At 34.5% G+C, this 14,257-nt stretch overlaps 1 protein-coding gene across 1 annotated transcript; it reads left to right on the top strand.

Annotated features, from left to right (window-relative positions):
- The first annotated feature begins 1,694 nt into the window (after window positions 1–1,694).
- On the top strand, window positions 1,695–13,872 carry LOC106769155 (peptidyl-prolyl cis-trans isomerase CYP23). The gene is made up of 8 exons (XM_014654652.2): window positions 1,695–1,903; window positions 2,279–2,392; window positions 2,493–2,641; window positions 10,935–11,007; window positions 11,102–11,191; window positions 12,121–12,160; window positions 13,460–13,542; window positions 13,624–13,872. Exons 1-8 carry the CDS (start codon window positions 1,793–1,795, stop codon window positions 13,642–13,644), a joined length of 681 nt encoding a protein of 226 aa, XP_014510138.1. The 5' UTR covers window positions 1,695–1,792; the 3' UTR covers window positions 13,645–13,872.
- Window positions 13,873–14,257: the final 385 nt, after the last annotated feature.

The raw sequence follows: 14,257 nt of genomic DNA on the forward strand, positions 1-14,257 counted from the left end.
TTCTTTAACTTCCCTTTCTTAGCCTTAGGTTGAATTGCTACTTCTTTGAATTGCTACTTCTTTGAATGGCTTCCTTGATTAGGTTTCCATCAATAGTATTTATTTTTATCATATTTTTCATGTACCAAATTTAAAAATCTAGTTTAGGAAATTATTGAATTCTAAAATATGGTTTAGGAACTCACCAGATTTTTGAAATCCGATTACTTCATGTTCTTCTTGAACTACATTATTGTGTTGCTCAATAACATTATGCTACTCCTCAATAACATCCACCTATTGCTCATGAAGATCAATATAAGGTAATGTTGCAACTTCTTTATGACAACCCCTTCTATGAATAGATGACGTAGGTTTCTTTCTAGCTTCACCTTGTGAAAAACTCTCGATCCAATATGTAGATACATCCCATGTTTTTATCATTTCTATAACAAACAAATTCATAAAAAATTAAAATCAATACACATAAGAAACAACTAATTTAAAAAGAATAAATAAAGAAAACAACATACCTCCTATTATAATATTATCAAATCTTTAAATGAACTTATAAAGTTTTCGGTTCAATTAACTAATAGAACTTAACTTAGTTTTTACTATAAGTATATTGTGTTTAATAAAAAAAAGTTATTTGAAGCTATTTTAAATTATTTGAAACAAATTAAAATATGAAAACTGAGAATTACATTAAAATACATAAAACAATGGAATTTGAAGCTACGTTAAATTAACAATTATTTACGATTACATATAATTATTAAAAATAATATATAGAAGTTAATTTTGTGAAATAAAAAAGAATTGACACAACTTTTTAATTATAACTAAATTTTTAATATTTAAACAACTTGATGGAAACACTCTGAAATTGATACGGTTTTATCAAAGGTATCTATATGTTGCCCCAAATAATCTTTAAACAATGTGCTTAAATAATGATTATTTCCATAAAAAATTGAGTTATGACAAAATTTAAAAACTCTAAATTGATTATAAGAAAATAAAAATTTAATGACAATAAAAATTGTTGTTAAGAAATAATGTATAAATATTTACTTATTTAAATCTTTAACATCATACCTCCTATTATAATATTATCAAATCTTTACTTATTATAAATCTTATTATTTTTTAAGAATATTTTAGATTATTTTATCATATTTATTTTATCATAATAAATAATCAAATAAAAAATATAAACAAATAAAATAATAATAATATTGTGAAATTTTAAACTTATATTTTATTTTTTGTTCATATTTTAATTCATTATAATAAAAATAAATTTTATTTCAAATTATGTTATGAAATTAATTTAAACTTAAAAATTTGATATATTCTAAAACTCTTGTACATTTCTTATTTAAATTTAAAAGATTAGTGTAATTTGTCAAGTTATAAAAAAGAATATGAAAGAAACTATGAGCATATTGCATATAAGAATTGATTGAAAATTAATTTAGAATTAGTCTATTCTTAAAATTAGTATAATTCAATTTAAAATTAATATAATTCATTTTAGTTTATATTATAATCGTAGTTGTTGATAAAGAAAACTCTATTTATATAAAGTTTCAATTTAGATAAATTAATTTTTAATTATTTTAGAAATACACTTTCAATTCCATTTGCCATCTTGGTGTCCTTATATTAAAATAAATAAAAAAATGAGAGGAAGGTACAAATGTTACCGACAACTAACAGAAAAAAGTTTCAATTTTCGGTTTTCTATACTTTTGAGGGTTGACTCTAATTCTAGGAGGTGGAAAGGTACTAAATTACGTTGGACGAAATGTGGATACGAGGATTCAGATTTTGGATCAAAGGCTGCATTTTGTTGGCGTTAATATCTGCAATTTCCGCTCTGGAACCCGAACTGGGATCGACTCGCGTCGTTTTTCAGGTTTTTCTATTTTAATATTTCATGAAGCTTGATCTTCTATTTTCATTTGTAATTGCTTGGATTTGCAGTAAAAGCTTGAATTGAGTTTCATACATATTTAGTGCTTTCAGTGTTGTAGAATTGTAGTCGATTTCTCTATCGTGCTCTATTAAGTAGTGGAGAAGCTCAGACTGTGGATACTCTTGTTTTTGATAGAGACGATCTAATTTATTTATGTTCTGGGTATTTGTGAAAACTGGAATTAAGTAGCTTATTCAGTGAAAAATTCCGGCTTGCTTGCAGTTAGATTGTTTGTTTCTGAATTTTATTTCAATTTCTTTCTTTTTGTTTGTTACCTGTGGTTGGTCACTTAGATTCTTGTGTTTTCTGATGCAGACAAAGTATGGGGACATTGAATTTGGTTTCTATCCAACTGTTGCACCCAAAACTGTTGACCACATTTTTAAACTCGTGCGACTTGGAGGCTATAACACTAACCATTTCTTTCGGGTATTGTTCTCTGGAAAGAAAGCTAGTGAGCGTTGGGTTTTAGGAAGGTGTTGTGTGTTTTATTGCTTTGTGAGTCAATGGCTTTGAATTCAATACCCAGGTGGATAAGGGATTTGTGGCCCAAGTAGCAGATGTCTCGAATGGGAGATCGGCTCCCATGAATGAGGATCAGAAAAGAGAGGCTGATAAGACTGTTGTTGGTGAATTTAGTGACGTCAAACATGTTCGGGGTATTCTTTCCATGGGAAGGTTAGGTCTTTCTAGACAGTAATTGCTGCTTGCAATAGCATATTTCTTCTGCCGAAGCTCTTGATTTAATGTGATTCTCGTCACATTTTTTTTATTAAATTGCATTTGTGCATGGTTTAACACTAATTAGTTATGAGTTTTAGTCTGTGCAAAATTTAGTTTGACTTCAAATTTTATTTTCCGTGCATAATTTTAAGACTAACTAGTTAGAACTGTGGTAACTGGTGATTACCAAGTTTCATAGTTTCATGATCCGTGTAGATTTTCAGCAAATAGTTGTTTAATTTTGATATGGTGTTCTACCTTTGCGTTATATTCGTATTTCCTTGGTCTGCTCAAGCCAAGGATTAGTGATGGGTCGAGTGTTATAGTACAAGTTCTGAGAAGAACTAGTGCATACATAATGTTTGTCATTTTAACCAATTATCCCTTAAAATTGAGTTTTTGGGTGAAATCTCACTAATGATTTTATATCTAGTAATCTAACATGTCCCCTCAAACAAAGAGCCCTTTGGATTTGTTGTTTGCATAATAGTAATACACATGCCTTCTCCTACCTTGTGTTGGAAAGTTTACTTAAGATTAATAGAGAGAAAATATATTTTGGAGGGCTTGAAGGACCCTCTCATAATCTTCCTATTTATAATAAAAACTGATACAAGAGAGCATAGAAGATTAAAAGACGACACTAGACACCTAGATGCAGAACTAGGTATGATTGTAGGTACAACTGATATATGTTTCCAACACACTACTCCCTATACTTAGACTTAGTGGTAATACATAGATTGAATTATTCTAACACTTCCCTTTCGGAACATATAAATTGTATGTACCAAGTTTGGAACAAATGAACTCAATTTGAGGTCCTCTTAAGGACTTGCTTAACAAATCTGCAACTTGGTCATTTGATCCAATAAACTCAGTACAAATTTCCCAACAAAATTGTAGTCAATTTCTATGTATTTAGTCCTCTCATGAAACCTTGTCCTAGAGACATTTTGAGGTACCTTAAAATATGAATAATGGCATTCCATTGGCCAAAACATGGGACTTGCATAAACTGACCAACCACTCTAACTGCAAAACATAAATCAAGCTTCGTAATAGTAAGATAAATTAGCTTTCCAACTAGTCGCCTATATCTTTCTGGATCAACAAATGATTCACCTTCTTCTGTCATTAGTTTTTTATTTTGGTCCATTGGACTATCTATTGACTTACAATCAAGCATATTTGTCTCTTGTAGGATGTCAAGAGCGCTTCTTTTGAGAAATTACAACCCCATCTTTTGATTGAGCTACCTCAGTGCTCAAAAAATATTTGAGACTTCTAAGATCCTTGGTTTGAAAATGTTTGTAAAAATACTCCTTCAATTGAGAAATTCCAACATCATTTCCTATAAATACATATTATCAACATAGACTATTAGGTAAATACATTTCCCTAGAGCGGTATTACAATAAAAAACTGAATGATATGCTTCACTGTGTTTTAACCGAAATGTTTGAACAATTGAGTTGAATTTACCGAACCAAGAAAATTGAGATTGCTTGAGACCATAGAGAGAGCGACACAACTTGCAAACCTTACATGACTCCTCCTAAGCAACAAACCAAAAGGTTACTCCATGTATACTTCTTTTGTAAGATCGACACGTAGAAAGGCATTTTTGATATCCAATTGATGGAGTGGCCAATGACGAATTCCTGTCATGTCAAAGAAGAGGCGAATGGTAGTCATATTGGCCAAACTTGAGTGTGCCCTTTTGCAACTAATCTGACCTTGAGAATATTGACTTCACCATCAGGACCAACTTTAATGGTATAAACTGTTGTAATTAGAGAATATTTCTTTAGAATCTTCCTAATTAGAGAAAATTGATATACAATCTTTTATTTTATTTTGTTTTCCTAGTTTCTCTATTTCCCTAATTAGGATAATTAGATTGTTACAAATAGAGGATATGAGAATGTATTTTCAATCAATTCAAAATAATAAATTTCAATATTATTTTCTACTCGGTATCAAGAGCTTTCGATCTTGGAACTCCATTCCGCTGCACAGTCGTCGCCGCCGCCGCTGTCCGACCACTGTCGCTGCCGCCGTCGCCGGTTGGGGTCTTTGATAGAGTAGAAAGGTGCGTCCAACTCCGACGACCACAACGCCAGAAGTCGCTCCGTTAGAGGAGCTGCCACGCACCGCCACGTGCCTCCACCGTCGCCGGCGCGTGTAGCCCATGTGCCTACCTCTGGCGAGACCCACTTGCCGGCGCCACCACAGACAGGGTCGCCGGAGTGCCCTGAGTCCATTCCTAGGGTCGGTGACGACTCGTTTAGGCTGCATTTGAGCAGATCTGAGTTTTAAGTTTTGCTCCTTTTTTTCCGACAAGACCCACTCGCCTTCACCACCACAAAAGAGTCGCCGGAGACTCCTGAGTCTGTTCCTAGGGTTTGTGACGACCTGTTTGACCTTTTCTTGAGTAGATCTGGTTGTTTAAGTTCTGCTTCTTTTTTTCTCAGTGTGACCCATACACCGTCATCGTCTTGGAGACTCCCTCGTTGCGTTCTACGGGATATCTGAAGTAAAAATTATTCCTTTGAAAGCAATGGATGAATCAATGAGTAAGTCCTCTGGATCATGCACTCTGTCCATAAAAGGTAAGATTTGCCTCAATACTGTTGATCATGTGTCTCAAGGTAGTTGGATCCTTGATTCGGGTGCAACTGATCATATGACACCTTTTAGTGTGTCCTTTGACTCATGGTAAAAGAAATAAAGAACAACTTATTATAGGTGCGAATGGTCAGGGTATACCTATATGCGACTCTGGGAATATAATTTTTGGACTCATCTATTGTATTGAAGGATGTTTTACATGTTCCTCAGTTAGCTAACAATCTTATCTCTATGCAAAAACTCACAAAGGATTTAAATTGCTCAGTAACATTTTTTCCAACTTATTGTGTTTTTCAGGACCTTGCCACGGGGAAGACAATTTTAACTACTTAGGAGCATAGTGGGTTGTATTTTTTAAAGTTTGATGACCAAAGCAATACGAAAATCATGAGTCAACAAGCAACATCTGAGATGTGGGCAAAATCCCAAATATGATTACATCATCAAAGGCTTGGGCATCCTTTATTCAGTCTTATCAAGTCCTTATTTCCCCACTTGTTTACCAAAGAATCTGTTGAGCCTTTTAATTGTGATATTTGTCAATTTTCAAAATACCATCGTTCATCTTATCCTATTAGTCATAAAAAGAGTATTTCTCCATTTGATTTAATTCATTCTGATGTTTGGGGTCCTGTCATAGATTCTATTTCTGGAGCCAAATGGTTTGTTACCTTTATTGACGATTGTACCCGTGTCACATGGACATACCTCATGAAAAATAAATCCGAAGTTTTTCAAATTTTTGTTAATTTTTTCCATCTTGTCCAAAATCAATTTGGAAAAAATATCAAAAGAATTAGGTCTGATAATGGTATTGAATATGTGAATCATGAATTTCTCAATTTTTTGTCTCATAATGGTATTGTTCATGAACTAACCTGTGTTAATACCCCTCAACAAAATAGGTTGCAGAAAGAAAGAATCGTCATCTTCTTGAAGTAACTAGAGCTCTTCTTTTTCAAATGTCTGTTCCAAAAAATTACTGGGGAGAAGTTGTGTTAACTGCCACACATCTCATCAACAGGTTATCCACTTGTATCTTAAATGGCATTAGTCCTATAGAGTCTCTATTGTCTTTTGTTCCTTCTTCTTCCCTACTAACAAGTCTACCTAGTCGAGTCTTTGGATGTGTTGTTTTTGTTCACTCTCATCATCCTAACCGTGGTAAATTAGATCCCAAAGCTCTTAAATGTGTCTTTATTCGGTATCCTTCTAATAAAAAAGGGTACAAATGTTATCATCCTCACAGTCGTCGCGTCTTTATCACCATGGATGTCACCTTTCATGAAACACAATCCTTTTATGTCAGTCCACCACTTCAGGGGGAGAAAGCACTTGAAGTGGATGAACTCTCCTTCTTGTCATTACCATGTTTGTCTTTGCAAGATGCCGAAGACCTGAGCAATGAAGGTATCATAGTCCCCAGTGAGGAAGAAGAGGAAGAAGACAGATTTTTTGGCAAAAAATATGAAAGAAGAGAACAACCCACTTCAACTCTCGAGCAAGAAAAATTGTCTAATCCCGAGGTAAGGATCCCTGAAGATATCAATGAGGAGGAGGTAAGTATTACTGAGGATTTACCCATTGCATTGAGAAAGGAAAGAAGATCATGTGCTAAATATCCTATTTCTCAGTATGTTTACACTAACAATCTCTCTAATAAGCACAGAAGTTTTATTGCTGCCATTGATGCCACGGAAATTCCTACCTCAATCCAAGAGGCCATGAAACTTGAACATTGGAATCAAGCCATGAAAGAAAAGATGAATACAGTTCGAGTTATTCTCTCTTTGGCTGCCCATTTTGGATGGGACTTACACCAGCTGGATGTGAAGAATGCCTTTCTTCATGGAAATCTAGATGAGGAAGTGTACATGTTGATTCCCCCAGGTTTTGAAGTGAAAAATGAAAGAAACAAGGTATGCCTCCTGAAGAAAGCATTGTATGGTCTTAAGCAATCCCCTAGAGCATGGTTTGGAAGATTTACAAAAGCAATGGTTTCCTTGGGATATAGACAAAGCCAAGGAGATCATACNNTATTCATANANCACTCTTCTANAGGTAAANTCACTCTATTACTTGTCTATGTGGATGATATGATTGTTACAGGAGATGATGAAACAGAAAAATTGGCATTAAAAGATAAATTGGCAGCTCAATTTGAAATGAAAGACCTAGGAAAACTCAAATATTTTCTTGGAATAGAGGTTGCCTACTCCAAGAAAGGAATTTTCATCTCCCAAAGGAAATATGTACTTGATCTCCTCAAAGAAACAGGAAAGCTGGGATTTAGAACTTGAAGAGTTCCTATAGAACAAAATCACAAAATGGGATGTGAAGAAAGTGCTCCTTTAGAGAAGGCCCAATATCAGAGATTGGTAGGAAAATTGATTTATCAATCACACACAAGACCAGACATTGCTTATGCAGTTAATGTTGTGAGCCAATTTATGCATGATCCCAGAGAGAGACACATGCAAGCAGTTAACAAAATTCTACAATACTTGAAGTCAAGTCCAGGAAAGGGGCTATTATTCAAAAGGGAAGACACATTGACTATGAAGATATATACTGATGCTGACTATGCAGGTTCTATTACTGACAGAAAATCTACTTCTGGGTATTGTGTGTTTCTTGGATAGTCTGGTAACATGGAGAAGCAAAAAGCAAGATAGAGTTTCTCCTTCTAGTGTAGAAGCTGAATTTCGAGCTCTTGCTCAAGGAATGTGTGAAGGACTCTGGATGAAAATCATTTTGGATGATCTTAAAGTCAAAGTGGAGAACCCGATACAACTACGTTGTGACAAAAGTTTGCCATGAGCATAGCCCATAATCCAGTACAATATGATAGAACCAAACACATTGAGATTGACAGGCATTTCATCAAAGATAATCTTAACAGAGGCTTTGTGATTACAACTCATGTTCCTACAAAACTTCAAATAGAAGATATTTTTACAAAAGGGCTTCCTCCGGGTAGATTTCAAGATCTTGTAGGCAAGTTGGGAATGATTGATATTCATTTACCAACTTGAGGGGGAGTGTTGTATTTAGAGAAGATTTCTTTAGAATCTTCCTAATTAGAGAAAATAGATATACAATCTTTTATTTTATTTTGTTTTCCTAGTTTCTCTATTTCCCTTTTTTAGGAGAATTAGATTGTTACAAATAGAGGATATGAGAATGTATTTTCAATCAATTCAAAATAATAAATTTCAATATTATTTTCTACTTAAACCCATCGACATTTGATAAACTTCTTTAATCAAGAAGTCGATCAACCCACTCTACTTCTCAAGAACACGCAAAATAACATTGAATAATACACAAATGACACTTAGCGTCTTTATGGTGTTTGTCAGGACTTATTTACTGTTATTAATCCGCGTAGTCCTGGTCCCATGGCAGAATATTTGGGTAAAGTACATGCCCTCCTTCATGATTTTAATGAGCTATTACCTCTTGCTTCCACTCCTGCTGAAGAATTAGAACAACGATCAAAGGTTTTCATGTTGTTGGCATTATATGGACTCTTTGATGACTTCTCTCATGTCCGTGATCAGATTTTGGGTTCTCCTGTCATACCCAACTTTACTTCTACTTGTTTTGCTCTTTTGCGTATACCGAGCAAACCAGTCACTGAGACATCTCCCCATACTGATGATTCCTCAGTTAAGGCTACCCAACGTGATGATCGAAGTCGGTCTCGCAAGCCAGGCAAAGGACGTCCAAAATGTGACCATTGTGGCAAGTTAGGCCACAAAATTGATAGATGTTATGTGCTTCATGGACNTCCTCCTCGACCTATAGCAATGGCTAATTCTGATCCACCTCCCCGATCACCGTCTGCAGACAATCCTACTTCATCTAATTCCGCAAAAAACCCTGCAATCTTTCACGAATTTCTCAGATGGTATGAGGATCGTCAGCACTCTAGTTCCACTACATCTACATCTGTTGCACGTACAGGTACACCTTTTGTTGGTCTGACTCATTCCCTCGGGCCTTGGGTCCTTGACTCAGGCGCCACCGATCATATTACTGATAACAAGTCCTTATTTTCTTCCTTGTCATGTCCGGATAATTTACCCTCGGTAACAATGGTTGATGGGTCTAGAGTCTCATCTCATGGTGTTGGTGTTGTTCAAATTTTTCCGTCCATATCCATTGATCATGTACTTTATCTCCCTGGGTCTCCTTTCAACTTATTGTCAATAAGTCGTCTAACTAGTGCCCTTAATTGTGTTATTTCATTTACCAAAGATTTTGTTTGGTTGCCAGACCGGAGTTCGAAACACATGGTTGACATAGGATGTGAGTCTCATGGCCTATATCATCTCAACCCTTCTCCACATGTTGGCGTAATCATGGAGTCACCATCCCTTCTGGATATTGTGTCTCTATTGGTGGCAACCTGATATCTTGGAAAAGTAAGAAGCAAAGTGTTGTGGCAAGGTCCAGCGCAGAAGCAGAATATAGAGCTATGGCATCAGCTACTTGCGAGCTTGTGTGGCTTAAACAATTACTTAGTGAATTGAAATTTGGAGATGTCACTCACATGACACTTATATGTGATAATCAAGTTGCTCTCCATATTAGCTCTAACCCTGTCTTCCATGAGAGAACCAAGCACATTGAAGTTGATTTTCATTTTATTCGAGAAAAAATCATATCGGAGATATCAAGACTGAGTTCGTTAACTCAAGTAACCAGTTTGCAGACATATTCACTAAGTTCTTNCGAGGACCTAGAATTGACTATCTTTGTAACAAGCTTGGAACATATGATTTATATGCTCTAACTTGAGGGGAAGTGTTAGATGTTAAGATGTGTGTTTATGTTAATTGGACTCAGCCCATTCTGTATTAAGGGTCTTGACCCATCTTACATTATAAATAAACTATCCTATGTGTATGCACAAGACACAAGGGAGATTTCTTCCAATCTTCTCCATTATTCACAAAACTCAAGATAGAAACTTCAAATATCTTTCAAGTCCCACTTACAATAAACAACGTGAACAAGTTATTCATTAGCTTAAAAATATACCGCTAGTACAGAATGTTAACCCTATTTTCCAAATGAATGACTTAAGAGGAGAGGAGACGTAAGGTTTGTAAAGCATTGGCAGGCTTTGGTTGGTTACTGTTTAGCATTCTTGAAGGAGTAGAGTAAAATCCCATGAACTGAAAGTGGCTAAATGATAAAAGATAGCTCTGTGGAAGCATTTGGAATCTGTTAGATACCAGATAAAATAAGAAAATAAGAGGAATTAAGAGAGTGAAAAGTAGAAGAACAAAAAATATGGAAGTGCAATCTATCTATAGTCACTGTACTGGTATACTCATCAGTAGACTTGTGTAACCTTAGGCCCATCAGAATCTTTGCTATTTTGATGTGTATGACTGACACAAGTTTATTGAAGATGCTAGCAGCAGCGTAAAGGTTATATTTAGTATATATTGAGCGAACTGGAATTTATAATCTTAACACACGATTGTTGGAGTAATCAGCTATGTAAAAGTTCTCATTATTATCTTCCTTGCAAATTTCTGAAAGCATTCTTTTGGTTTGAAATTGTTGAAGGACCTGACATGCAAATTTGTTCGCACAGGTATGATGATCCAGACAGTGGTTCATCCTCATTTTCAATACTACTTGGAGATGCTCCTCATCTTGATGGAAAGGTTTGGTAACTATGACTGCAATATAATATCGTTGCAAACCATTCACTCATCTTTTGATGTTTACAATTGATATTATGATGTGATCCTTTTTCAGTATGCGATATTTGGAAAAGTTACTAAAGGCGATGAGACATTGACAAAGCTCGAGCAACTACCTACCCGCAAAGAGGGTATATTTGTAATGGTAAACTAGAAATCTTATCCATTTTGAGCATTGCTCTTTTTTCCCATCATTGAATGTTCAATCCTGTATAATGTGCACATGTTTCCATGTTTTAGGAAATTTACATTTCTTTCCCTGAAACTACTGTTTTTTAAAACCATGTGGAGAAGCCATGGGCAAATCTATTGAGAAATGAGGAAGAAGAGAAAAGGGAGAGGTAGGTTGCTGTGGGGAAGGGGGATCCTCAACTTGAATGCATAGATTTGTATGTATGTGTTTAGGAAAGAAAAACTCTCTATAGAAGTTATATAGCTTCAAATTATTCACCTTTGGGCTTTTATTGCTAAAACAGGGTGGTTTTTGTATAATAGAACAATTCAGAAAAAGGGGTGTATTAAGTTAGAACTGTTGGTTTTTGAGAGAAAATGGGAATTATAAATCTTGGTCATACAACCTTACATTCACAGTCAAGATTTAGTGATCAGTTGAACATTTAAAATATTGTGTTCATTTATCTTTTATCTTGATAATTTAAATATGAGCTTAATTTCTAATATTTATTGTGCTTATTTCTTACAGTAACAAGAGTTCTTCTCGTTTGGTATGATACCTTCAAAAAATTATATTCATATGGCAATAACTATTTATGTTTAAGGGTGAAGTCGATAACTGTGAGCTGGTATTTCTAATACTTTTTATCCTTCTTACTGAATGTTGAAGTCTGCACAGCATTTGGAATGTTTTGAAACTTAATTGTTTCTCACATTTGTTGGGGCCTCCATTGTTGTTGTTATTGGCATATAACCGATCAATTGCTTATTTGGTATCGTCTTGGATCTGTTGGTTTTCTAATAGAACAATTGTGTATAGATTTTTGGAGCAAACTTTAATTAGTTAACGTGATTACTTCTTCCTTTGTACTTGGATAATTCTGTTTTTGCTTTTTTCAGCCAATGGAACGCATCACTATCTTGTCATCTTATTACTATGGTAAGAATCTTTCAATTTTAATTTTCTTTTGTTGCTTGTTATTCAATTTAGCAAGTAGTAGTCTCACCTGATTTGGATTTTGTCCTTGTTCTTTTGAATAGTTGCTTTATAGTTTCTATAGAATTGTATATGTTCTGAATGTATTGTATGTCTAATGCAAATCACACAGAATGTGTTTATAGCATAGTACAGAATCAATTATAATAAATACAGCTAATAATTAGAAATCAATCATTCTCATTTCCCAGATTTTAATTTCTCAGATGTAATGTTTAATTCTCTATAAATCTGTAACGGCTGATTACATTCTAATGGTTTTCCTTATTTTGATTTTGGTCCCTCAGTTGCCAATATGCAATTTGAAACATTAAGGACCAGATCTTTGTGGAAATTAGGTACACAAATATAATTTAGGGGCTAAAACCTAATGACAGGGACCAAAATCCAACAAATTGAAACAAGGGACTGATATCCTAAAGAATAAATTATAGGGACTGAAACATAAAATTTGATAAACTACTGGGATTAAATGTTGTGGTGGTAACTTTATAACAAGATGTTATATCGTGAATCATTAATACTGGAAAAAAATGCATTGGAAGATTCCCATAATTTTTGTGATGCATCTCAGAGTTCACCCACTGATAAAAATTTAGAGTTAATTGACAAATACAAAAGCTGTTCTTGCTCTATGAGTAGAAGTAGTCTTGCACCAAGCCCTCTTATTTTAGACCTCACAAGATGTTGTAAAGATTCTGGATTATGAATGGCAGAAAATGCCTAGTGTCTATGTTCCTAAGCATAATTGAAATCGGTCTCAGAGTACAAGATTCCTACCATTGAAACCAACTCAAGCTCTTCCCTCCATAGTCACCTCAGAAACCCCCTTGATTTCAAATTAGTCTTCCATGGGATGTGATTGACCCATCCAAAGTTGACATCCCCTGAATAAAAAGCTCGAGTTTAGAGGTAAGGCTTCCTTTTGTTCCTCGACAAAAAGGTACATTGTTTGCAAAAATAATACAGTTTAGATCATTTTATGTATGTCCCTGGAAAGCTTATCCTAAGTTAAATTAAAATAGACTCATGGCAGAACCCTGATGTAATCATATCCTATAAGAACGTCCAGTTTCGCTTGCTTGATTTCCCATGCTAGTTAGTTACCCTATCAAGATTACTATTAGGCTACATTGCAGATTTTGGATGGAAAGGCAATTCCAAGTTCTATCCAGTACTTAATAGTTGTGTTGGATTCGATTCTCTTTCCCACTAAATCTTGTTGTCTGTACTTTCTATTAGACAAAGAGACAGAAAATTGTCAGCAAGACAGATCAGTTTTGAAGCTCAGACTAGCTGCCTCAGCTGTTGAAGTTGAACGACAGGTAAAATAATAAACGTTATCAAAATCAAGACCATAATGTTTGTTCCACTTGTTAAAATATCTTTCATACGTCATTTTGCAGAGGATGAAATGCTTCCCCTGATAGTTTCAAGTTTGCCATTAAATTGGATTGAACATTACACTGGTGCATTCTCATTTTATATAATGTCCTAGTAGTGTATCAAGATACTGCCTTTTTTTGTACGAGAAATTGTTCCAACTATACACAAGCATGAATTCAAACAGTGTCCGGCTCAAGAGCTTGATTCTATACTCGTTCCATATCCAAATGCCGTTTCCTGAATGCTCAAAATTTCACCTTTAAAAAAAATTGTTCTGGGGCCTTGAGATTTTGATATAATGAAAACAATCAGGGTTAAAGGTCTGTTTGATTTAGGTTTTAATATAAATAGATTTCATACATGTTTTCAACATTGTGTTTTCTCATATTTCAACATATATGATATTTTTATCACTGACATCAATACGTTTGAATATGTTTAAAATCTGCATTTACATCGTATCAATAACTAAAAGAAACATATGTGATATCAGACACTATAGGCATACAAGTCAATGAGTGTAACGATTTTAGAATCTAAAACAAGTAATTACGCATAACAACTTTGAAATGCACAATACAGATAATAGCTTTAAAGTGCACAATACATATAACAACATTAAAATTAGAACAGTTTTGAAGAATACACTTTCTG

This window comes from Vigna radiata, chromosome 7 (genome assembly GCF_000741045.1).
Source record: "Vigna radiata var. radiata cultivar VC1973A chromosome 7, Vradiata_ver6, whole genome shotgun sequence".
Classification (NCBI taxonomy): domain Eukaryota; kingdom Viridiplantae; phylum Streptophyta; class Magnoliopsida; order Fabales; family Fabaceae; genus Vigna; species Vigna radiata.